At 41.5% G+C, this 24,824-nt stretch overlaps 2 protein-coding genes across 3 annotated transcripts; one reads left to right on the top strand and one right to left on the bottom strand.

Annotated features, from left to right (window-relative positions):
- Window positions 1-248: 248 nt before the first annotated feature.
- myofl (myoferlin like) lies at window positions 249-19,041 on the bottom strand. The gene is made up of 53 exons (XM_053436703.1): window positions 18,704-19,041; window positions 18,321-18,376; window positions 18,119-18,210; window positions 14,995-15,103; window positions 14,698-14,797; window positions 14,002-14,171; window positions 13,580-13,708; window positions 13,165-13,227; window positions 13,008-13,058; window positions 12,830-12,860; window positions 12,632-12,747; window positions 12,383-12,509; window positions 12,179-12,282; window positions 12,021-12,089; window positions 11,876-11,919; window positions 11,705-11,787; window positions 11,420-11,544; window positions 11,186-11,299; window positions 10,829-11,006; window positions 10,316-10,440; window positions 10,099-10,208; window positions 9,790-9,982; window positions 9,535-9,690; window positions 9,168-9,299; window positions 8,904-9,067; window positions 8,438-8,552; window positions 7,485-7,587; window positions 7,249-7,388; window positions 6,993-7,157; window positions 6,660-6,747; window positions 6,359-6,436; window positions 6,062-6,243; window positions 5,802-5,960; window positions 5,614-5,715; window positions 5,284-5,445; window positions 5,010-5,175; window positions 4,833-4,903; window positions 4,727-4,741; window positions 4,552-4,650; window positions 4,103-4,231; window positions 3,509-3,664; window positions 3,253-3,344; window positions 2,961-3,131; window positions 2,670-2,818; window positions 2,349-2,488; window positions 2,140-2,228; window positions 1,967-2,062; window positions 1,708-1,849; window positions 1,486-1,585; window positions 1,177-1,364; window positions 985-1,094; window positions 755-902; window positions 249-655 (listed from the first exon to the last, which is right to left on the bottom strand). Exons 1-53 carry the CDS (start codon window positions 18,789-18,791, stop codon window positions 617-619), a joined length of 6,123 nt encoding a protein of 2,040 aa, XP_053292678.1. The 5' UTR covers window positions 18,792-19,041; the 3' UTR covers window positions 249-616.
- LOC128453677 (centrosomal protein of 55 kDa) lies at window positions 15,681-23,452 on the top strand. 2 transcript variants are annotated; one of them, XM_053436706.1, is made up of 10 exons: window positions 15,681-15,748; window positions 20,253-20,427; window positions 20,568-20,684; window positions 21,226-21,291; window positions 21,546-21,696; window positions 21,967-22,093; window positions 22,188-22,377; window positions 22,482-22,556; window positions 22,729-22,851; window positions 23,293-23,452. In XM_053436706.1, exons 2-10 carry the CDS (start codon window positions 20,275-20,277, stop codon window positions 23,431-23,433), a joined length of 1,143 nt encoding a protein of 380 aa, XP_053292681.1. In that variant the 5' UTR covers window positions 15,681-15,748; window positions 20,253-20,274; the 3' UTR covers window positions 23,434-23,452. The 2 variants fall into 2 exon arrangements, with proteins under 2 accessions (XP_053292681.1, XP_053292682.1); XM_053436707.1 differs by lacking the exon at window positions 15,681-15,748 and adding an exon at window positions 19,590-19,727.
- The last annotated feature ends 1,372 nt before the right edge of the window (window positions 23,453-24,824 follow it).

Genomic DNA, 24,824 nt, shown 5'->3' with positions numbered 1-24,824 from the left:
GTGAAGGTTGATTCAATTAATGATATTTGTAATCCCATGTGTTTTTAGGGGTCTCTGATTGGTTGCATAGTGGCTTAGTCAACCTGAAAAAGACAATGTTGTTCTTGTGGTTCATTTTTTTTATAAATTATTTGATTTTATCCTTTGTTTAGTCTTTGATTTCCTAATTTCTGGCAGCTATGTAACTCAATTGATTTGCTATTATGTTGTGTTGTGTGTTTATTGCTCAATTAATGTTGGTGATAAGATTGATTGTTTGTTTTTTATTGTCACACATCTTCACACATGTTACTAAACTGTAGCATGAGATCACCCTTACAAAATGACACACGCAAAATACAACAACATATCAACAATTTCTTTATACAAAACTAAGAAAAGGATTCTTGACATTCTTGATTTTTTTTTTCTAAAATTGACCATTAGAGAGAGTATTATGAAATGAGATACAGTGCAATAGTGAGAGTACAAAAAACTGTCATATCTGATTATGAGAGAACATGATGAATATCAGCCTGCTATGACAAAACTTATTGCATATTTTTTAGGGACAGTGATGATGAATAATACTGAAGAATTTTCAGCAGGAAGAAGGGAAGCTCCTTTGGGAAGCTCCTCAGGAAAAAGGCTTCACAATCTTCATTGAGATGTAATTCTGTGGAAAGAAGGATTCCAAAGTTACTGCATTAAAAACACTATCTGAACATTGAATGGTTTAGACAAAGGAAATTATCGGCAGAGTGAGTGATCTCACAGGTAGAGAGTAGAGCAGGATCCCGAGGAACAAGATCACGAGCAGAAGAAGAATCCCTCCGATGAAAATCCATCGGAATCTGCGCCAGACTATGAACCTCATGGTCTTGCAGGGGTTTGTGAACCAGAAGAATGACGTGTCGGGGCGGCTGATGAAGAGCGACATTCACATTATGTAAATAAATATATAACAATCCACAATCTTGTTTGAAAAAAAGCTACATTTCTTACTTAGGCTCCTCCAATTTGGGATTCATGTTGGGCTCATCTCTGCCTTTCCCAGCTGGTCTCTCCTCCATCTCCTTCTCCTCCACGATTTCCAAGGTCATCTCTACTTTCCCCTGTGAAAATTTGAAACCCATATTTAAACTGAACAGGAAAAAAAACCTAAAGAAGGACGAAACCCTGCGGACATTAACATACACTCAGCACTTGTTTCCCGTCCTGCTCCATAAAGCATGGCCACCAGCCTCGTACAGACTTCTGAGAAAAGAGTGAATTGGGTGGAGGTTTTTTTGAGATGGCTGACATCCCTGGCAACATCTTCAGGCTGCACTTTTCGGGGGTCTTAGCCGGGGGGATCAGATTGACTAGGTCCAGTTCAATTGAACCTGTGACAAAGAGTACAGAAAATGATTGTGTATATCATTATGGCGCACACATCGAATTAAACCCCATTACTTTGTCTGGTCATGTCGTAAAATGAGGTAAATAACAGCAAATGTTTTTCACCTAAGTAGTCGTCCAGGGAGAATTTGTCATTGTCCCATATCTGGACAATTAGTTTAGGAGGAATCCTAAATTCACTTTTGTCCAGATTCCAGAAGTGCTCCTGAAAAAAAACAGACACTTTACTTTATATCATTACTAGAAATTATACCATCACACAACAAATGTTACGAAGATGAAAAACAACCCCTATACGCCTTGTTCCTGTTTCGGGCTCACACTCACTTTCCTGGAGACGACACACAGCTGCTCTGCAGGCAGATAGTCAAACCCAAAGCTGAACCTCCAGTTGAAGTTTCCGTCACCGTCCAAGGATCTGTAGTGGACATCCGTCTTCTGCTTGTCCTCCTCCATCCCTGGCATCCATCTAAGAAAAAACGTGGTAATTGTATACTCAGATTAGCTCAGTCCAATAGGCAGAAAAAACCATCTAATACAAACATGCTCAGAATGCTAAAGGTAACAGATGGGAAGAGTGTTCTACCCCTTCACATAGATGTCGCTCATGTTTTCTCCAGTGATGCTTGTTTCATCCAGAATAACGTCAGTTGTGTTCCAAACGATGGCCCGCAAGGAGTACCTGTTTCAAATATACTATTATACTTCATCGTTCAATGCATCAAGTCAAAATATTTGATTAGGTAAAGACTTTCTTACTTCATTGGTTTGCGTGGAGTGATTTCACACGGAGGCCCCGGCAAACCGAGGTTCTTGGGGAAAACGTCAACCCACATTTGAATTTGTCCCTGCAGCGGAGAAGAATGATGTGACTTTTGAAGAAAACTAAAGCACAAATACTTCACACATCTTAATTGTATTGTATCCTTTAATAGTGTGTTATCATATGTTATTGCTGTTGTTTAAACCTGGGACAGGTTGGGCTGGTGGGAGCTGAACAGGGTTCTCGTCTCCACGTGTTCTGGTACCAAGCCCTGGTTTCTGAGGACGTGCAGGGCCAGTCTCTCTCTGGCTGGGCCCATGTGCTGGTGGATCACAGTGTTTGCCTCTGCAGAGGGTGTGACAGACATTCATATGATAACTTATGATCAATAACAAACAACAGACAAACTAAGAACAAAGTAGCATCCTCGTAACTCTACAACACAAACTAAAAACAATGACACAACCAATGAGAACACAGATGTAATCATCCTTTAAATAAAAACACAGTGACAAACAGTACCAACCAAAATCTTGCAGGTAGTGTTCTTTTCCTGAGAAAGTCAGTGAGCTGCCATCTCCCTCTATGCGTGGAGGAGGAACACCCCGCAGTTTGGCCGTGTTCATGAGGATCTGAGACGGCTTCAGCTGGTCTCTCCACTGATTGATCCCTGATCTGCAAGAAAGGGCACCGGCAGAGCCTTGTCTTCATATGAACCACACAGAAACTATAATGTATGAGAGAAGACGTCAAGGTCTGTAGGATGTGTCATCGTACAGAGGATTTGGTATCTGTATCCATGCAGAAAGATACTCACACACAGTACGTCTGTGGCAGGCCACAGCAGGACCTGAAACAAGACAGGAGTCGGTTCTCCAGATCGATGACCGTCTCACCCACTTTTTCATCTCTGCTCAGGAGGTCGAAGTCATACACAGCGATCTTCAGGTCCTTGTCATGAGGCAGGAAGCAGGACAACTCAAACATCCTGCACAAAAATGTAAGACGTATAATGTTTATGTTTTTTATTTATGTTATTAACAATTTTGAATTAGTCATCATCATTTGAACGTCGGAGGTTATTTGAGCAGGTCATTTCACTGTCTTACCTCCCAAACTCTGGATTAAGGGTGTTTGGTATGTAGTTATCTCTGTCCTCCAATGTTTTACTCCCCAGTGCAATCTTAATGTATGGGTCACACTGAAATGAGAATGAAAAATATATTAACTCCAGTAATTCCAAGCATGTTTTTCACTTTAAAAAAGTCAAGGGAATACAGCGGTTGAGACATAAATGATGGAAGGGATTTGTCACTAAATCCATTCCTACATGGTTGACCAGATATATCTACATACAAAACTCACCATGCCGTTTGTATCCTTTGGCTGCAGGTCAATACAGCGGACCACATATATTCTGACTACGCACTCCTGAGGTCCGCTCTCAGGAAGCTCTCTGAACTGCCTGTTTGGGGTTGGCGCCCCTGGATCATCTGACAGTGGGTAAATCTTGAATGATCCCTGTTCACCAGCAACAAGGACAATCCAGTTATTAATATAACACCTCTTAATTTTGAATGGCTCAATAGCTCCAGACTTGAGCCATTACAATCTAACATTAATATTCCCTCCAAAGATTGTAGATAATACTTGAAACTCTGCACTTTTCTTTTCTATGTGACTTTAACCACCATCTGATGAATGCAATAAAAGGAAAATAAAGGAACATGATCAGTTGTCCAAAAAGTACCAGATCATTTTATTTAACAGATAACATTATATTTGGTTGACATTGCTGCTCCCTGCTGTTCATATTTAGTAACAGCTACCATTCTTGCAAAACATTTACATTCTCCACTAGGGGGCAGACAAAAGCTATGCAGCAGTAAAAGCTGTGACTTTTCACATTACAAAAGTTCAGGTATAAGAACAGGCTCAGTGACAATGATGCTTTGTTACCTTGAACTCTCCCACCACAGAGGGATCTTCTTCCTCGTCTTCAGTCTTTCCTCGCTGAAGTTTGAAAGTGCTGCAGAAATCAGTGAGTCCCTGGAACTCTTCCACCTCCTCCAGTTCACATTTGTAAACCTGATAATCACACACATCAGAGTGATACTGACATGTTACAGATATCAAGTTACAATTGAGATATATTGGACTTAAACATAATGTTTGGCATCTAAAACAAAATAATGATTTGCTATAATTGACTCAGTCTAACCATATTTTAAATTGTAGATTTCACAGAACTCCCACTTTTGGTTTTCCAAAGAAGTCACTCTGTATCTTCCTGATGCTTGACTCCTCAGCATGAGAGTAATAATTTTGTTTTGGATGTTACAGCACAAAATGAAGCTTTGATTAAATCAGTTCTTGTGTTTTCACAACATGCGAGGACACATTCTCACCTGCAATGTGTCGTATTTTTTTTTCAAGTAGGGCCCGCACTTTTGCTTCTCTCCAACAGAGGCGAAGAACTTACTCCACCAGTCCACTGCCTCCTCCTCCTGCACATGAATCGTGATGAACTCAGTATTTTTACAGCTGATATCGATCACTATTTGTGGAAGAAGAGATTCTTACCTTTTCTGCTTTGAGCTGCAAAGAGTGAAGCAAAAACATTTCTTATTAATAAATAACAATAGATGTAAATTTGGCAAATGAGTTTAGTGTCAACAGGTTCCTTTACCTCAGCTGTCATGATTGGTCTCCCTTCAATGTCTATGACCACATCTCCCTGGGCAGCAGTGATCATTGCCACTGCAGAGTTCATGGAAAATCCTCAAATAAATATTATCTGTATTTAGCCAAGTCCACACATTTAGTGTGTGGACTTGTGTAACAGTCCATGCATGTGTGTAGGTACCTCGAGCAGACATGCAGACTTCATTGTTAATCTGATATGGGTCACAGCGGAACTCGTCCAGGCAGTTGATGGTGCACTGACCCACAACAGGCTTCCTTCCAAAGGGTCGGTGATCAATTACCTTCAGCACAATGGGAGGGGTGTACATCTCATCTTTGGGAAGGAGCTGGGTAAAGAACAAGATAATCCACGTGTGTTTACATGTTTACAGATGCCTGGATATTTGGAAGAGGACACGTTCTACTTTGACTCCACAGAGTCGTGTGGTTAGTACCACTTTGAGCAGCAGCACAGATCCAGGGAAGTTCGGGTTCTTTTTGAAGTTCCTGATGACGGCAGTTTGAACAATCTCTCCACCGCATTCCACAATCAAGCTGGGAGAGGTGACCGTGGCCAACTGGTAGGTCTTCATGTTCCTCAAACCCCAAGTCAAGACCTGGTGTCAAAGAAGCAAATAAACACAGTTGAAAAATACTGCAGGCAGATCATTTCTCAGATGAGACACACAGAGAGAAATGTGAGAAATCTTAGGGTTGGGCTGGTCTTGTCTGATCATGCAATTGTGTTTGAAGCAATAAAGGAGCTGGATGACTTGATTCTTTACCTCTATCGCAGTGAGCTGTACCACAGGCCGGATTCCCTGAGGAACCATGTAGAGCTTCTCCCCTCGTCGAGGAGGGACCAAGGGCAGCTCTCCCTGATTAGCCTGTAGGGCAAAGACCAGCACCCCCTCCTGCATTTAGATTCATGAAGCTGAGTTACAATATGTTTATTTGTATGTGTCTGCTGTACCTTGTCCTTCAGTAGGAGCTCAGCAGCGAGCAGCACTTCCCCTGCACCGCGACCCTTTTTGGAGACTGGGAACCACAGTAGCTTCGGGGTGACGGCCACACTGGGATTCAGTTTCACCACTGGGGGGCACGTACAGCAACCCAAAGGCTCATCCTTACCCTAGTTTAAAAAGTGCAGCAGCACACAAGGAATTAGCAAAGTCTGCTCAGAACTCTGTATGATTCTGTGAGTTGATCACAAGTTTAGCAAACTCAACATACAACTTGATCACTGTCATAAAGCTCCAAGACCACATCCGGAGGGTTGCGAGCGATTGTCTGTGGGTCTCCGTAGATTTCAATGTCCTCAAAGATGAGAGTCTGATCCCATGTGGGGTTCAGAGTGGCTTTGATGACTTCTGTGGTCTTACTCACATGCAGGAATGAAACATGAGCGTAGGGATCTGGAGAAGACGAGGGAAGTGTTGGACTGAAACGACTTTTTAATTAAATATTTACTTTGGTAAATGGCGCATCATGAGTAGACTTAATTTAATAAACGGACGGCTTTGTTTGTACCTGAGAAGCTGTCTTTGTCCATGGCACAGAGATTCCTCGCCTGATACACGTACACCCTCAGTTGGTAAATGTAAGACCCTGGAGGAAGATGATTGTTTTGATCAGCTGACAAACTGTGTCACAGCTAAAAACAAGTTAATCTCACAGGATAACCAAGACACCGCTGATAAGACACACATTATCCAGGATTTACTGACTTTCTGACTCATTGTTATCTTGCATTAGGGTCAGTCGGGGAAGTTTGAAGAAACACAAGGTCTTTAGTCACCAGGAATGCACTTTATCTGACGCATCTACTTACGGCTAAAGTGGCAGGAAACAGTGGGGGTGTTGGCACCAAATCGTTTGGCTGCATCCATTTTACTGGCCTTCTCATCAACATCAACCCCCTGTTGACAAAATGCAGGGTGAGCAGCTGAAAGGAAACATTCAGAGAATCTATCTAAGCGAAATAAAAATGCTTAAATAATGCAAAAAGACAGGAACAGAGAGATGCAGAAGAGTGATGACAGGATATGACTCACATGCTATTCCTGTAAGTAATGTGTTGTGTCAACTGCTTTGGAATTGGACGACATTCAAGAATGCTATGCATATTCAGCAACATTACTTAGTGTGGTAAAGCCAAACTCACTAATGCCCCTTCCAGTCCGAAGATGGCGGAGGCCCCGATGCAATCGGATGGGACCATCTTTCTCCTCCAGCAGCGGCGGCGGAACGTGTCGGTGGAGCGCTCCTTCCTGTGAAACTTCCATCCAATCAGGGAAGAGTATTCCCAACCTTCAACCGATTCTCGTCGCTATGCAGGAGACAAGCAAGAGGAAAGACTGAGAAGCTACACTCATCAGATCTCTCAAATCCACTCTTTTTCTCATCTACCACTTCCTCACCTCGACAACAACTACTTTATCAGACGTCTTCTTCCTGGGTCTTATGAGTCTCTTCCTGCGATGGACGTGGTACATCTTCTCTGCTGCAACCCAGGATTTGGGTTTATCATCAGGAGGAATGGTAAGTCCGTATTCCCAACCTGACATCAGGACACACAGACAAACACACAGACCTTGTGAGGCTCACAGTACTTCAGAAATGAAGCTTCTGATCTCAGTCTATGTGTTCGTGTTACCTTTCTCATCCACAGCTTTGTTGCTGTCAAAGCTCCACTCATCCTCCCAGGTCCACCCAGGAGGACAGTCAAACTCTGCTGGGCTCTGAACCTTTTCTCCATTCTGCACAACAGAGACTCATTTACGTCAAGTATATCTGTGTATTTGTAGCATAACAGTTATTAGCTCAAACTACTCCGGGTTCGGTTAATAAACTCTAAATTTGTTTATTTCAACCATGACTGCTATTTGCTTGTCTGAGTTATCGAAGGAAATATTCTCAATGGTACAAGTCTATTACAGCTTCCCAAGCACAAAGATTTCACTTTTCATACTATTATTATTAATTACAAACTTTAAATCAGCATTACTAGATTTTCTTCCACCTTACTTTCCTTTTAGCTTAGTTTCTTGGTCTCGATCACCAACTTCCGAGTGAAATGTTTGTTTTTTGCACTGTAAATTCTTCACTGTTTTAATAAACTAGTCTCTAACTTTGTCATTTTCCTGTTTGGAGCTAAGTGAGTAATCTGCAGTGGGTTTATCAGAGTTTTTTTTTTAAATGAAAACAACTGCCTACTCTGTCTTGAATGAGGGTGAAGCTTTGGACCGTAACACTGTGCTGGTGGATGCTACATCATTCCAAATATCCAAGGGGAAGCTGTTGATAAGGCTGACACAGGACCCCTTCTACAGCACCTATAATAATTGCATATTGAGTATAGCAGCTTTAGCTTGATTGGGGTTTTATTCAGACAAAATCCCCCAAAGTTATGCTATCATAAGTAGCCCTGATGAAATCTACACACCAGAACCAGACAGACATTGGGCCATATTCCTGTCCTTAGTATATAACAGAACAAAAGCATCTGACATCATTGGACACAAGCATGACTCGACAGGCTTGTGTCCTGTTATCTTCACCCCCATTTTTCACATAGTGTCTCAAAGCTGAACTGTGTGTTTGTCGTACCACGTCTGTGTAGGGCTCCCCTGCCGGCTTCCACTCCCCACCAGGGAAACGTGTCTCATTCTGAAAGACCTCATCTGTGAACTCTTTGTGGCCCGCATCTGCTTCTGTTAACAGGCTATAGAAAAAAGCAGGACCATGATTAACAGCTCAGGAAGGGTGGGATCAGAGAGAGCTAAAATTATTTACACAAGCCTCTGTGGGAGAATGTAAGCACTCCAGAAGGAGGAGGCACTGGGGGAGAGAGGGAAGGAGCCTGGAACCAAAACATCGGCTGAAATTCCTTTTCATTTCCTTTAATTGTGTTTTTGATGTGCATCTGGACTGTGAACAGGAATCTGATAAAGTGCACAGTGACAAGAGCATGTTTGTACTTGAAACTGTACAAGCCATGAATGATGCAGGTTTCCGTGTGTGTGTCTATGTATGTGCGTGCTTGTACGTGATGAAGTGATCTAATTAAGCTTACCATCGCTCAGGGTCAACGAACCAGTCCTCCTCCCATTCCCATCCTCGCGGTGGCATGAAGCGTTCTTGTTTGAGTTTCACTTTTCCGGTCACATCTGAGAATTTATGGCGCCCGACCAGTCCGGTGGTTCCCCACTTCCCAAACACCTGAGCCTGGTTCTCATACTGCAGGGAGACAACATCTGTGTTTAGGAACAATGTTTTACAAAAAAGAACAGTAAAGGGAAACCACACATGTTAAACAATCGGTGTATAAAAACTATACCATTTCAGCATACACACTGAAGCTCCCCTCTGAAAAGCTGTTGAACTTCTTCTCATGGGCAGAGAGACCGAGCCACATGTTGACCCGCAGCTGAACAGGGATCTTCACACCTTTGTTTTTGTCCATGGGGTACTGAGGAATCAGATGCATTTAGATGTGTTTGACATTTATCGATGAATGGATGAAAATAAATAAATAATTTTTTTATTTCATTCTGCGTCCTTCTTGCTTCTGTTATTTATTGACAATAGTATAATAATTAATGTATTTTTTGACAAACTTCCATACCGTTTGTTGAGTTAATGAATCCCAATGTATGAAGAATGTTTTTATAATTGCAGTAAGGTTTATTGGTGAGGTGTTGTACCTGCATGAAGATGGTCTGGGTTTTTCCGCAGTGTTTGCCACAGGCTTGTTCACTAAAGTTTGAGTAGAGGATCTGGTTGGCTGGCACCCGGGCAAAGGCCACACGCTTCTCTTTTCTCAACATCCAGATGATCACATCTGGCATGCTGCTCTGAGGCTAATGGAGACACAAGACATTTCACTTATATCATTAAACTTTCCCCCATATCTTTTTGAGCTACTTAAAATATTTATGCTTGTAGTGGAAGACTCTAACCTCTTCTGCCAGCTCCTTGATTCTGTCCAACCAGTCTTCAATGTCACTGACAGTAGCCTTCACGTCTGAGGCCTCTTCTCTCATGCGAGTGACCATTTGTGTGATATTGTCAACAGCAGCATCACGCAGGTTTTTAATTTGGAGGTCCAGTGCAGTCACGTTGGGTTGGCCCTCCATCACCGGAAGATTCAAACTGTCAGAGACAAGTTTAACAAAAGAATTAAATCAGCCACTTGGTAATGCACGTTACAGTTGCCTAGTGATAAGTTACGCCGTATTGTAGTGTATGATCATTCACGTCTGTCTCACCCGTTAAGATCCTCAATCATGTGGTTTATGAGTTTTAGCCAAATCTCTCCCAGACGTGAATCTGACACCTTGGCTAAGATGGCAGTTTTTAAAGAGGTGAGGTGGGACTCCTAAAATAAATCACAACAGATAAAAGATTATTGAGTCATACTTTCTGTGTAGATGTGCACTATTGAGGCAAACACTCTGCCAACATGTGACTGTGACTAGTTCTCACCAGTTTCTCAGCGACAGAGAGGAGAACATTGACAGAGTCCAGACGGTGGCTGATGTCTTCCCAGTATGACGTGAGAATCACTACCGGCTTGGTGTCAGCCCAGGGAAGGTAATAGTACTGATTACCTGAGGTACACAAAATAAATTACACACAATCATTTTAAATACAAGTTGTAGATTTTACCACAGACAAAAGGGGAGGGTTATTTTGTGAGGGACAGTTGGAACTACAGAATTGCCCAATGTTCACTACTATAGTTGATGTTTTCTTATATACTACACTGATAATTGTTTGTTATATTTTGGTAAAAATACCATTAACATGGTTGAAATTACATATAGTGCATTTAAATGACCTTCACGGTCCTATGAAATGTACCCTAACCCTTCTTAAATTTGCACCATTAGACAACACTTGAACAATCTAATTGTTTGTGTCATGTTGTTAGAGCCTTAAAACAGGGTAATGGGCTGATAACATGTTTCAAGAATCCTTTCTGACTTCTTTTCGTACCATCAAACACAGCAAAGCTGAACCGGGTGGTGGAGGCCAGGGGCTTGCAGGTGGAGTCCAGCTTGTTACCGTAGTTACCGATACTGACCTCGAACTGAATTGGTTCCCCCGGCTCTTGGAGCATGGATGCTCCGTGGAACACGGCACACAGAGAGTACTTCCTCCTGCGCTGGTATTTCTGCAAGTTATTAAAAGAAGATGTGGCAGTGCAAAAGGTTAAGTGAGGAATATTTTTGTTTTGCCCCTTTCACTCAGTTTCCAAACACCTCTTGTGCTAGAATCCGATCAATATGTTCTTTAGGAAACCCTAAAGATGGACACTGAGAATATTGACTAAAACAGGTGTGTAGTGTTTACCTGAACCACCAGGATATCATCAGAGGGGATGTCTTCAACAGCTTTGTCGATCTTTCCATCCAGCTGAGTGGACAGCTCAACGAGGACCCTCCCCCTGTAGGCGACCCCTTCGCCCTGCAACACATCCATGTAAAATCGTTACGTTTACATATTCAAGATAAAGGTGAAATATCTTTTGTCTCTTTTCAGTTGTAAACCCTTAGCACTGAGCTGATGGGGGGTGGGGGGTGTTACCTTGCCAAGGTTGAGTTCCTCATATGGGTCGGGCAGGCCGGTGAACTCTCTAGGGCTTCCGTACAGGTTGACATAGCATGGACCAAAAGCCGGGAGGAAACCAACTTCTGATTCTGCGGTGCTCGCTGTGACACACAGATGCTTTTCAAAAATCGACCTGGACAGTTTCAAGGCTAAAATCCAAGTATCTACCATGTGGCTTGTCATGAGGTTACATCTATTATTGCTGTGCCTGTCAGTCTGCAATATCTAGAGCACTGATCAGCATACAAATGCCGTGATTACCGTCAATCTCTCCACCGGAAGAAGACATTTGGCTGAGATTCAAAAATGATGTCCCTATGGCGTCATTCCTGGTTAGACGATCCCTGCAAATTGTAAACGGCCATGTTAAATACTGGTTGTGATATTACTGTTCCTTGTGAAGCTGTGTATGAATGAAATGTCCTGTCTTACCAGTCATACATAGTCAGCTTGATGCGCTCACACATGGACGGGAACTACAAGGGCAGAATTGTGTGTTAATTAGTGCTGAAGTTAAAAAGTTTTTTATTATTTGAAGCAACTTCATTTGACTCCTCTGTTCGTGCATCTTCAGCACCTTGACTTGGAGATTGATGAGTTGATTCCACTCTGGATTCGCATTTTTCTCAATGATTTTGGTGCACAACTAAAACCAGACGAAAGATCCCAATTAAAAATATTCACAGAGCAAGAACATTACAGAAACATTGTGTTTTACTTTTACAGATGAAGTACCTTCTTCCCAGCAAAGCTGACTTCCAAATATGGGTCGACTAAGTTTTTCCGGTCTCCATTGCCTCCAAAGGCTTGTTTTACAGTCTGAGCAAAGGCGTCATCCACTGCAACATTAAGTCATTCATCAGTAGGAATTCTCTGAGGGGATCTGAGCACATTACCCAGCAGGGTGTGGGAAACTTTATGACATTATAGGTCACTTACTCTGCGGCATATCCTCTGCGCGGTAGACTTTAAGGCGCAGAGTAGCCGATCGCATTGTGACACCAGCTGGCAACAGAAGATTGCTCTCGATGTCGTCCTGCTCCTCACTTATCTCTTTCCTCTCAGACTGGAGGAAGGGAGGAGAGGAGAGGAGAGGATAAGATATTATTAAATTATCTTTTTAAAGACTGAAATCTTTCTGTAGTTAATTGAAAGGAATGTGATGGTGAATAAGAAGGTAACTCGTACAGGTGGCTCATCCCCAGTGCCAACGACAATGATGCTGACTTCCAGGTAACCTCTGGCCCCTGAGCTGGGGTCATCAGGATCACTCAGGAGAAGCCATTTCCTCATTATGGCATGAGCTGGACAAAGTATAATATTAAGCATGTTCAAATATTTATATATAATTTGTATAAACTTTTTTACAGACTTGGTAACACTGACCTGGTTCATCATAAATATAGCCAACGTCCAACTGGGTAAAAAAGAAGAAAAATTATTTGAAAAAAGGGAAATCTGTCACAACTCTGTTATATTACGGACTAGATAAATCCCTACAGATCGAAATGCTGAGATAAACACAACATAGATCATGATTTCTGAAACACTCGAACCAGAATACCTTGAACTCTCCCATTACACTGTCAGCTCGGAGGGAGAAGGAGTCATAAACCTGTCAATGAAAGGCAGGCGTACAGCTTTAGCAGATGCAGAAGTTTAAAAGCACACATTTAGTTGTGTAAAAAAACCATTGCATTATAAAGACTTGATCTACACACCCGAATACTGATGCTCTCGTCAAACAGCTCTGATGGGAGCATGTTAACATTGTAGAAAAACATCTGTGAGACAAAAAAAGCAATAACTTAATTATTTCTCCTTTCACTGCATGAACAGTACAGTTTGATGTCTGACACGTGTTATTATCATGACTGTGACAACATTTTACAAGTCATTAATCTGAGATGCTTATTCTTTTGGAAAAAGCTGAGGGTGAGGCAAGACAAAAATTGAAAAGAAGTGAATATGGAGGAGAAGGTTAAGGGCAGAAATACCTCAGAAGGTTATTGAAGCTGGCGGAGATAAGGTCGCAAAGACTGGAGGGAACAGACAAGCAAGATAAAAGGCACAAGTACAGGAAGTAATCATTGATATATTTATATGCAGAAAGGGAAACGATGCACGGATTGTTACCTCATCGAAGAACGGGTTATTTCCTCTTCTTATTCGAGTCCTGTGCGTTTGTCCGCAAGTGTTCACCTTGACCACCGGCTTGATGTTGTTTCCGGGCAGCTGTCGACCCTTGATAACCCGAACGCGGATCTGGACATTGCAAGAATCGGTAAGGGGGCTGAACAGTCATAGCAACCGTTTATCTGGGTCTTTTTTATGAAAAGGCCCCATTTCTGTTGACAAACACTAGATTCACTATAGACAAGAGGCTGCTCAAAGAAGTGTCTGGGCCTGTGATGGGAACATAAATATGATGTTCAGCCTTCAATGTGAATCTACACTGATGCAGCCGGCTGTCATTCATGTGGTTAACAGTTCTAAATTCCCTCTACACTGGCATTTGTGATTACCAAGGAACAGAGTAATCAAAACTTAAACAATACCTGGAAGTCCTGAGGCTTGTTGGCCAGAGCTCTGTGCTTCTTACGGTTCATACGAACTGGTTTGTTGTTGGGTCTTCCAGGCTGGTTTGGCTGAGTGGGAGCTCCCGGACTTCCCCCCTGACCTCCTCCCTCCATGCCAGCTTCCCCCTCCTCACCCTCGTCACTTTGGCCTGTCACAATTAACTCATTTGAAATAACGTTCAAAATAATTGACATACTGCTTTCTCAGCTTGGTGTGGATCCAACACAAATAGACAACATGCTCCCTCTCAATTGGGGACATTCTTGTTGATGATAAGCACAAGCAAAATTTCAACTTTTTATCCGTGTGATGCATGTGGGTCAGTGTGATGATAACCAGGGTTCCATATGAAATTTGTTTTTGATTTAAGACTTTCCGCCCTGCGATTGTTTGAGCCCAAGTGACAACTGGTACAAATTTGAAAAAAGTTCCCTAAAGACAGACTCGAGATATCATGGCCTTCATTTGCTGTAATCCATTTACTGCTACTTTTACTTTATTAAACTGTGTTTATATTATATATTATATTTATTATAAATATATAATATATTATGTATTGTATTATTTATATTTGTCCTGAATTTGTGCTTTTGTTTGTTTATAATTGTGACTTGAACACTGTGTACAAAAATAAAACCTTATCATCTCTTTTAAGTAGTTAACTGTCTACTTACCATCATCCACATTCTGAGTCACGTCTCCATCTGGCTGCTCATTCATGTTTGGTGTGGCGCTGATAGGTGGATCATACCTAATGAGCAAATCAATAGTTGCCTGGGAATAAAAAGAACATTTTCTCAGTTAGTATTTGCTTCTCTGCTGTATATGTCTGATAAATAATGTCATGTTGCAGGATTCAGCAAAGTCAGCCACTTCCTGCAGACCTACACAGATACCAGGCATTATCTGCTGCCAGAGCAGGAGCGGCCTCTTGGTATAAAATTGCAACGTTTAGGATAAAGTTGTTTCACCCCAGTAGCCTGTTGCTTCTCATTGATCAGCGGCACGTTCTTGGATGGGAGGGACTTCACTTGACCACTGGCCAAGTCTCTCAGAGAGATTTTTGCCGAGCCGATGAGTCTGAAAAAAAGACAGAAACATTCCTTTGCTCAGTTGATCGTACGCACATAAGCAAATGAATAATCACAGCTGGTGAGAAACAATCACATGGATGGGTGGTTATAACAGAATCACAAGGGGGGCAAACTTGTGCAATTCTAACATGAGGGAATTAGATGCTGTGATCTCTGGCCGCTCTGGATATTTGACAGTTTCTACTTCCTAATTTCACTTCTTCACATATTATGACGAACTAAGCAACGACACCTACATTGTTTCTTTGTCTACCAAACAGATGTCGTGTAGCAACGGTGATTAATAACTGTGATGGATTGCAACAATAGGGAAGAAGACAAATATGAATGCCATGATTTAAAGTATTAGATTAATTGCAAACACAAATGGAGGCTATGATTCATATGTTAAAAAATGTTTTACTAAGAATCTACATTTATAATGTGAGCAAAAATGGCATCATTGGACGGGGCCGAGACTTTGCTGCATGACAAGGCCCTGCTGGTTACACAGGGGGGAACTAGAGCACAAGGGGAAAAAACGGAAGATGGAAACAATTATCATTTACCACAGGCATGTGATGGGCGATCTCTGCCCAGTTGAAAGTAGGAAACTACAGAAGAAAGGAGGCGGGCTAAAAGCTTGTCTAAAGTAAGTAACATGAGTACAGGCCGAGTCATACTCCTGATATGCTCTGGTACTCTCTTATTCTCTCTTATCCTCAAAACATATGAGCTATCAAGGGCCATTTCAATTTTTATAACATCTTTCGAGGGCCAAGTGCCTTGTGAGTAAACTTCAACCAGGGGAAGGTTGGTGAACCGAGCTCGGAGCTAACTGTTGCTTTGCAGGTCAATAGAAAATCATCTGGGATTAAGCGGCTTAACAAATACATTCCATTCCTTTTGTTTACTTTCATGTTCTTAATCTCGCCAATTTCCCTTCAGGAGTTTGGAAAACCTAGCTGCATATTGAGATATCATAGCACGCTTTTGTTCTAGGAAAATACACAGTGTTTGCATACAATCCACAATCTTACTTTGTTTAGCAGTTCTGCAGCAGCAACTCAGCATGTCTTCACAAATTCTCTTTCTGAAGGAGGTTTTACCCTCCTAGCTATTAGAGCACTGACCACACTATATGCCAGTAGGCCTACAACAGTTAAAATTCTGTCAAGTGCAGTCTCACGTAAGCTGGTTGTAGGAAAACCAACCTCCACTTAAGAGTATTAACTTTTTCCTTGTAACTCAAGGTTCACACAACATGTTTTAGTTTTTTAGATTTTACTTTTTCATCACCGCAACCACCTCCCTACAAATAAGGCCAACAGAATAAATAATCAACATAATAATAATCATTTAAGTGCAACCTTCCTCGTCTTATTCTCTTTTCTAGACCTTTGCCATGATGCTTGTCATGCCATGATGACACAGAACAGTGGGTGTATCATTTATTAACCCTGTCCTGACAGGCATACAGCCAGAAGGGACCACCATGAATGTTAGTCTGCTATTTTATCTTACTTTCCTTGAGTGCAGGAAAAAAAAAACATATGGGCCTGAAAGCCAGAGGTTCCCTTCAACTCACTTTGGGCATGTGCTTGAAAATGATGGTCAGCCGAAATGCGGTATTCACTGTCCCTGCCACTGCAAACGCCACATGCCTAGAGTGGTTTACACAGATTAAGATTTTGTATATATAACAAACTCTCCTAGGAAGCTAGAAAATAAACTCCAGTTGAACTCTGGTTTTATGTATTTGGGTCTGCTCCAGAGCAGGAAAAGGGAAATTACATTTTGACTGCAACGAGAGAGCCAGTGGATAATGTATCTGGTAAACTGATATATTTTCTACTACAGTACATACAAATCACTTTACACAAGCTTATTTTAGAAAACAAAAATATCAACTTGGCATTCACTGCTGCTGAGCTGGGGACAGACTTGATCTTGATGGTTCCACAGATTAGATACCCCTGCTTGTCTGTGAGTCAGATTCCTTGAGGAATATTTTCAATATTGCAGTGTTGCTCTCAAAGTGTTTCCTGCATTTCCCATTTTTCCCCCACAGTCAGCATAATACTTTTGCAAAGCATTCGAGGCTGAACCACTGCCAGTCACTACAGATGTGCCAGTGACAAGCCAGAGCAAGCTCCCTCATTCAGCCCACTGTAGCGTTGCAAACAGTGATCATGGAAAAGTATTGTGTGTGCGTGTGTGGCCGAGGGGGTCGGCACTCCACCCTCATCCTCAAAATACATCATCATAAACAATCACTCACTGGTGACAGGGTGGATATGTCATTACCATTGTGCATGCACTGAGAAAAACAGAGTGACTCTGACTCATAATGTACAGAATGCAGTGAACATAATGAAAACCAATAGAAAATTAAGCAGAGTTATAAATCTCATCAGCATCATCGTCGCAGCCGGATTCTACAGAGGGGAAAGTTAGAAAGAAGCTATCTTTTCCTTTTAAGGCAACATTCCTCCCACACGAGCTGAAGCACTGTTATGACGGAGACAAGGCACTGTGTTTACTGACACTGCAAGTCTTGACATGGTCGCAGTGCGTCCTGCAGCTCTGTGAAGTTAAAAGACGGAGCTCTGCTCCATGGGAAACGATCATAATAACTATTTTAAACCACACTGTATAAACAGTAAAGTAATATTAGTTGTAGAGTGAAGAACTGCTGAGAATCAGGCACTGACACAGATTTTAAACACACAGGTACCTTCTCAAAAGCTAAAACTCTGACGTGGTGTTTTTCACTTTCAGTCATTACCTGCTTTACTTGGTGTAACAGGAGTGTTTGGTTGGGGGAGGGGGGGGCTTTTTAGCAGAACACATGTCATATCATGTCAAGACTGATTGTTCTCACTGACACATCAAAAGCAGTAGGAGTTGAGGCAAAGCACTTCACAATCATGGATACAAGGAATATGTGGTGCATTGATAGTCACATTATGACACATGCAAATGTGACCATTTGTCTGAGTGATGCTTGTCATGCACGTACTTATCTTTGCCGATTGTTTCATAGTCTTTCACCACCACACTGATGAATGAGGATGGATCCAGGGAGGAGCCTTTCAGATCGAATTCGAGCCCCTGCAGGACAACGACAGGGACAGGATTAGTCTCAACTAGTTTCAACTTTAATAACAGCTTGTTGATCATTAATCGTTCCCTATGAAGCATTAACTCAAATCAACACTTACCTCATTCCACACAGGATTCAACTCGTTATCAATCGCTTTGGTTTTCTTCTTTTCACCTGTAACAACAAAGGAAATATATATTTTACTGGCATGAGTCATATTGAGAGGACATCTGCAAAAAGGAATCAAATATACTAAAGTTATTATAAATAGATAAATTAAGCCACAGCCCAGAAGTATTGTTTTGACCCTATAAGGATGCAGACTTTATAGGAATCACTGAAGCATAAGCTGCTATATTTAAAAGTCCTGTCCTGATCCTTGAGGATGACAGAAACATAGGAAAGTTTGACAGAAACTGAAACAGTCTGGCATCGATAGAGCACGCAGCAGTTTACAGAGGAGGAAATAAAAAAAGGTTTAAGTCAAATTTGATCTCTCACCTCTGAAGGTCACTGCAGCTATTGGATCTGGGTTTCCAATTCTCTTTTTGGGGATCCCAGTGGCGGACTCCACAATGACCCGCAGCATTTTTCACGTAGGGTCCAAGTTTACTCGCAGAAAGAAAACATGTTTCGCTGCAGCTGTGGCACGGGGAGTTTCCTCTCAGGAGGAACTGAGGCACAGATGCGAGGAGGAGAGGAGGGCAGCTCCTCTCATGAGTCACAGCCACAGGAAGCATGCATCACCCCGCCGGGCTGTGCCGCTGCAGATGACATGTAAAGAGTCAAAACCGACCCGTGCAGAGGAATCTCATCATCTTTTCAGGAACCGTCCCTGGTCACAGCTTTGAGATCAATATGCAGATCAATTTGTGGATTCACCCAACAGCCAGGTGATCAGTCCCTCTGGTGCTGCAGCGCCTCCCAGTGGCAGGATTATTTACGCCTCCTCTGCCTGCTGATGTTCACGCCAACACTGATGTCACCGGTGTTGTGGAAGAATAATAAAACAAGAATAACATGAAACATCTCAGATCAGATTGTTTCACGTGTCCACCAGCATTCAAATATCCAGAGAAAAGTAAAACAACTAATTAATAAATGACTGATTCATAATAATATATTTTTTTAATTATTATTCTATTAATGCTCAAGATGAAGATATGATATTAATTTATGATTCTTTTATTTCTATCATTTCTTCTCTTTTGTCTGGTTTTTGTTTACTCGGTTAATTTCCTTCTTCTGTGTTCTTTTCATTGTAGTGATGGACTTTCAGTTCCTGTTTTGACTTTGCGTATGAATCTGTATAAAAATCCTTTTCCATAAATCTACATTGAAACGATTTAGTACCATTGGTCCAAGGACCTTTATGGGATTTATTATCAAGCATAATAATAACAATAATAACAATAATAACAATAATAATGAAAAACAAACTAATATCTGAATTAATATATGAAAAATCCGAGTTGTCTGGAACGCAGCATTAACACTAACCAACTGGTAACGTTGTCATTGACAGGTAAATGCCGCAGAAGAAGGGTTAGCACAGTTTAGCTTAGCATTCACTTTATTGAACTTGGTGATACATTATATTTTTTGTAAGTTGTGAATGGGTTAGAATTTTAACATCTATTTAATTTTAACAAGAACTTAGCCTGAGCTAACATACTTGTTTAAACCTGTCTTTACTCCAGCTAACGTTAGCTAGCTAACGTTAGCTGGCTAACATTAGCTAGCCTAGCTACGCACACAGGGTGCTGCTTTCTCTGTGGACGTTAATGGCTGTTTAAAATAACAATGGCCCCGTTTTAGTTGAATAATATATTATTACTGGCTGTTTCAAATGTTTCTGCAACACCTTGTAATGCCAACACCTCAGGAATCATGTTAGAGTTTGAATCGAAGCCTCTCTGACACAGGTGGTTGGTTTGCTAATTTCAAAATCTAAAAGCAAATATATTTACCAATTCCACATTTATCTGCTTGAAATTGTGTGCCCTCGCGTTCGTCTCAGATGTGTTGTGTTTGTGTCCGTCTCTCGTAGCATTTGTTTAGAGGTGACAGAGATGGCAGCCTCCAAGTATAAAGGTTTCGTCAGGAAAAAGCGCAACTCAGAGTTTGACATGGTTGTAAGCATCCTGAGGAAGGAGAACGCCTATCTGAAGAAGAGCCTGGCCGAGTTATCTCGCCAGCATTGGGATCATTACAGGCTAGTGAAGGTAAACTTGCTCAAACTTTCAGTCTAACTACTTGTTGACTCATGTCAGTGTTAACAGCTCGTACTGTAAACTCATTGTAATGGTGTTTCCAGTGATTGTTTCAGGGTTTGATGCACTCTTACCTCTGTGTCTATTTGCAGAGATTACTGAATCTTGACGCTGTGAAGCGGGATAATTCTCAGCAGGTGACGGACAATGACAAGAAGACAGCTTTGCCATCAGAGCTGAGTGAGAGAGGAGAGAACCTGACAGACTCGGTGAGTACGGAGAGAGTCTCTGGTTCCGCCAGAAAAGTAAAAAAAATCAAGAACAGGCATTTCTACTAAGTGTCAATTTCTTGAGAGCAAAGTCGCAGGGAAGAAGGTACAGTCAGGCTCATGTTTTGCCTAAGTGACTGAATGTAAGCATGAGACAAAAGTCACAATATGTAAGATGTTATGGAATAGTGTATATTTATTTTTCAAATAAATGTGTATTCTACAATTTATTATATTTGGGACCTAAATCATTGAAGTGTTAAATAATACACAATAAATAGATATTTCTATTTGTCATTATAGGAAAAAAAACTCCTGTGTCTAAATGACACTGGAGTTACCTTCTCGGTTCCACTAGATGGCAGCACTTGTATATAAATGTCTCTCTTGCATTTAGAGGTGGCAGAGGTCCCAACAAGTTGAAGTTCTAACTCCTGTGTTTGGTCCTCGTTGTGATATGGCAAGATGCCATCACATATACTTTCATCTATCTGCATACACTATGTGTAAGGTTGTGTTGTTTTTTATTTATTTCTATTAGGACTTCAAGTTGGATGAAGAGGCCTCCAGCACCAAAGTAACAGAGCTCCAGAATCAGCTCAGAGATGTAAGCACTTTGGTGGTTCTACACAGCTTGACAGGCTCTCTTCTGTTTGCATTTGTCGATAAACACCAAATCTGTATTTTGTGTAACTTTTTAGTTTCTACTTTTCGTCCATTTGTTGGTCAGTAAGCCCGGAGCTTGTGTGCAGAGTGAATGTCTTGATGAATGTTTGTGCAATGGGGCCATCCCCCTGGCACAGCTCTGTTTCTTTCTGTCTCCGTTTTGTGCTTCTCATTCTTTTTATTCAATCCCTGGAGGCCTTGGAGAGGAACAAGCAGTGGCTGGATTATGACCAGCACAGAGATGCCTATGTGAGGGCCATTATGGACAGAATGTCATGGCAGGAGAAGCAGCTGAACGAAGCCAATCTGTCTTGCTCAAGGAAGCACAATGAGGACCATTCAGATGGTGAGCCAGAGGGGCAGTGGGCAGTGGGAACTCAACACTGGGGCAACAAAGGGCAACAGACTGTCACAACAAGTTTTTTAAGATATCTAGATTACACTGGCGTAGCCTGCTGCATGGCAGGATATGCAGCCCTGCACTGCATTTTCAAAACTGTGTTTTAATACTTCATTGTGCATGTATTAAGCGATGTCTAACATGGTTGATTGAGTATACAATTGTGTAGTCTCCCGCTCTTTTTAAACTATTTTTATTCACTGTCTCTCATTATAGAGAAGAAGCGAATAGTCCAGATGCAGGAGTACTATGATAGACTCCTACAGAAAGCCAAAGATGAGCTGGAGGTGCTCAGGGGGCAGATCGACATCACCCAACAGAACCTGACAACAACCACTAACTGGTAAGTCTGCTTAATGTGTATCTATACATGGTCTCATTCAGTTGGAGAATGTTTGGATTTTAGTCAGCCACATGACCGAATAGTTGATGTGTAGGTGCAAGGAAAGGGATATGGAGTTGGAGGAGCTCAAGCAGCATCTGCAGAATAAAGAATTGAGTGTAAAAAGTTCACCAGAAGATGATCATCACTCTGAGAATGAATTAGAAGAACTGGCAGATAAGAACAAAGACCTTGAGGACACGCTGTATGAGGAGAAGCGCCGGGCAACTAACTCTGAGCTGCAGGTACGTATTTATTGAATCATTTTTCTCAGCAGGAAATAATGACGTAACTTCATTATGCAAACAAGGAAAGACACCAAATAAAACACAAACCTCTCTTTTCTCAGGTTAATCTCCTCCAGAAGATTGTGTTAAATAATCACAGTGCAGACCAGGAGAAGATTGCAGATCTGGAGCGTCAGGTACTTGATGACAGTCATAGTCACTTTGTGTGAAATGTCTTAGATTTGTAACCCAGTTACAGTTAATATACACTTTGTGGAGACTTGACAACCTCTTTGCTTTCCTTCCCAGGGAAAGTTATTCCTCACATAAGTGACTTCATTATTAATCTTTGTTAACTAATTCATTTAGATCCAGATTTCTACACAAGACCTTGAGGATGCGAGACAGGATTGTTCACATTTAAAGAAGCAAATGGTCAAGGTCCTGAAGTTGCTGAAGAAGACCGTACGCCAAGATACAAACACGACAGAGGTTGGCATTAATAGATCTATTGACTACATATGTATTTAGCATTAGTGATGAAACTCAAAGCTGCAGCTATTGATATTTTTTTTTAAACTCTGGGCCGGAGAATTAGGCAGAAAACAAAGCACTGATATTTCACCTCGTAAAGTTATTGTGGGGAATGTGGGAAACAACTGTTCACACAGACATGTAAGCCCAATATTCACTGCCCTTTCTGCTCTGTTTGGATCTCCACTAACTCCTGAGGGCCATATCTGACTCTTTAGCTGCTAAATGCTCAGTTTTGACTGAAAACAGCCCTGAAGATGTTGGCTAGAAAATCAAATGAATGATCCAAAATAGCCTAAACTCCTCATAATATCTAGGGGGATATGTATCTTCTGCATGTTTGACACTATGAACAGCATCTGATTTTCAATCATTATACAAAACTTCCCACCCTCCCAGTTCTGCAGTGACCACGTGACATCCTCCACTAGCAGACACTCGCTGAATGAAAGCTTCCTGGCGTGTCCCTGCTGCGAGGTCGAGTATCCTGTCAGTCAGTACAGAGAACTGATGAAGCACCTAGACGCCTGTTCCGAGTGAGCTGAGCCTCAATCCTCTGCTGGTTCTGCAATGTTCTGCTAGTTCTGCAATGTTCTGCAGGTTCTGCACGTTGATTTTTGAGCCACTCTGTTCAACCAAGTTCAAGTAAATAAAGTAATGTGTTCATTTGCAGGGGTTGTGATTCTTGCTTTTCAGCCAAGATTATAAATTAAGTTTTACAAGTCAAAGTTTTCATTTATTCACACCTTTATTAGTTCATGACGAACTACCTGAAAAGGTGATGACATGTCATGTGATGCTGCAGGTCCTTGATCCTCCCAAGTTCTCACACTGTTCAAACCAGATGAATAGCTCAAAACAGCTTGTAAGTTAATCCCTCTCTAGTCCTATTTAAGGCCATGGATTAGTATTGCTGGCAAACATTATAAGGAGTCAGAGGTCTGCGCGATGGCTGTAGACTTTGTACTGGGAACATGACTCCAAGGGCTAAAGCCAGCTTTAGAACAATATTGGTTGAACACCTCTTAACCCTCTGTACATTTCATATGGAAATATTTTCATGGGAAGTTAGAATATGAGCTTAACCTGTCTGTGAGCTCAGACATGACAAAAAATACCCTCAGAGCATATCAATAACAATAATAATTATCAGTCCCTGCAGGTCCCTGCAGGCTTACTATGAAAAGAAAATCCCATTTCAGGACAGACTCTGGTCAGTTAGTGTATCACTCATCAGGAATTCAAACCAGTAAATAATAGCGAAATCCAATTAATTATATCCCTGCAGCTCATTTGAGATTTACCCAACATTACCGTTCAACAGGTGCACTTATAAAATTAGGATTAAAACCCTCAGAGACGTCGCCTCAGTCTCATTCAACAACAGACTAGCGTGTGTTATAATTAAATCCAGAGCTCCTCAAGAAAGGACCCACAGCATCATAGCATACAGCTGCTGAGAGAGTTGGGAAAAAAAGAAAAAAAAAGACGACAGTTATGAGCATAGACTGTAAGACCAGTGGCATCCCAATTGTTTTGAAACAATTTGGATGTTAATAAAGATACAACAACTAAATGTATCTGAAGCCGTTCATACCCAACTGGATGAATGTGTAAAACTGCCCTCTGGAAGATGCTTTCACACCAAATGTGATAACTTTGTTGAATATGCCTTGTATATTCAACCAGCTTCCCACGAAACTACAATAGTGCTTGTGCTGTTATTAAAAACGACTGATTTCCGTGGCACTTGGTGGAAGGGTGGGGTTTGGACCATTAACTTTGGAGCAGATTTGATTATGGGGGGTGACATCCAGGACATTTCCTTGACTTCTCAGTAAATAATTCATTCATTGAAAGAATCAGGCATGTGTGTACCTTATGCAGCATTTTGAGTGTGTGCAATTGTGGTTGCTTATTGTATTTATTGT

This window comes from Pleuronectes platessa, chromosome 12 (assembly GCF_947347685.1).
Source record: "Pleuronectes platessa chromosome 12, fPlePla1.1, whole genome shotgun sequence".
Lineage (NCBI taxonomy): Eukaryota > Metazoa > Chordata > Actinopteri > Pleuronectiformes > Pleuronectidae > Pleuronectes > Pleuronectes platessa.
This window is presented reverse-complemented; position numbering and strand designations above follow the sequence as displayed.

Coding starts and splice junctions, on each gene's coding strand:
- LOC128453677 (XM_053436706.1), top strand. CDS start 20,275: ATGGCAGCCTCCAAGTATAAAGGTTTCGTCAGGAAAAAGCGCAACTCA. Junction 20,428..20,567: donor ATCATTACAGGCTAGTGAAG/GTAAACTTGCTC, acceptor GTCTATTTGCAG/AGATTACTGAATCTTGACGC. Junction 21,697..21,966: donor CAATGAGGACCATTCAGATG/GTGAGCCAGAGG, acceptor CTCTCATTATAG/AGAAGAAGCGAATAGTCCAG.
- myofl (XM_053436703.1), bottom strand. CDS start 18,791: ATGCTGCGGGTCATTGTGGAGTCCGCCACTGGGATCCCCAAAAAGAGA. Junction 10,209..10,315: donor TCTCTGTCGCTGAGAAACTG/GTGAGAACTAGT, acceptor GATTTATTTTAG/GAGTCCCACCTCACCTCTTT. Junction 6,244..6,358: donor GGACAAAGACAGCTTCTCAG/GTACAAACAAAG, acceptor CGTCTTCTCCAG/ATCCCTACGCTCATGTTTCA.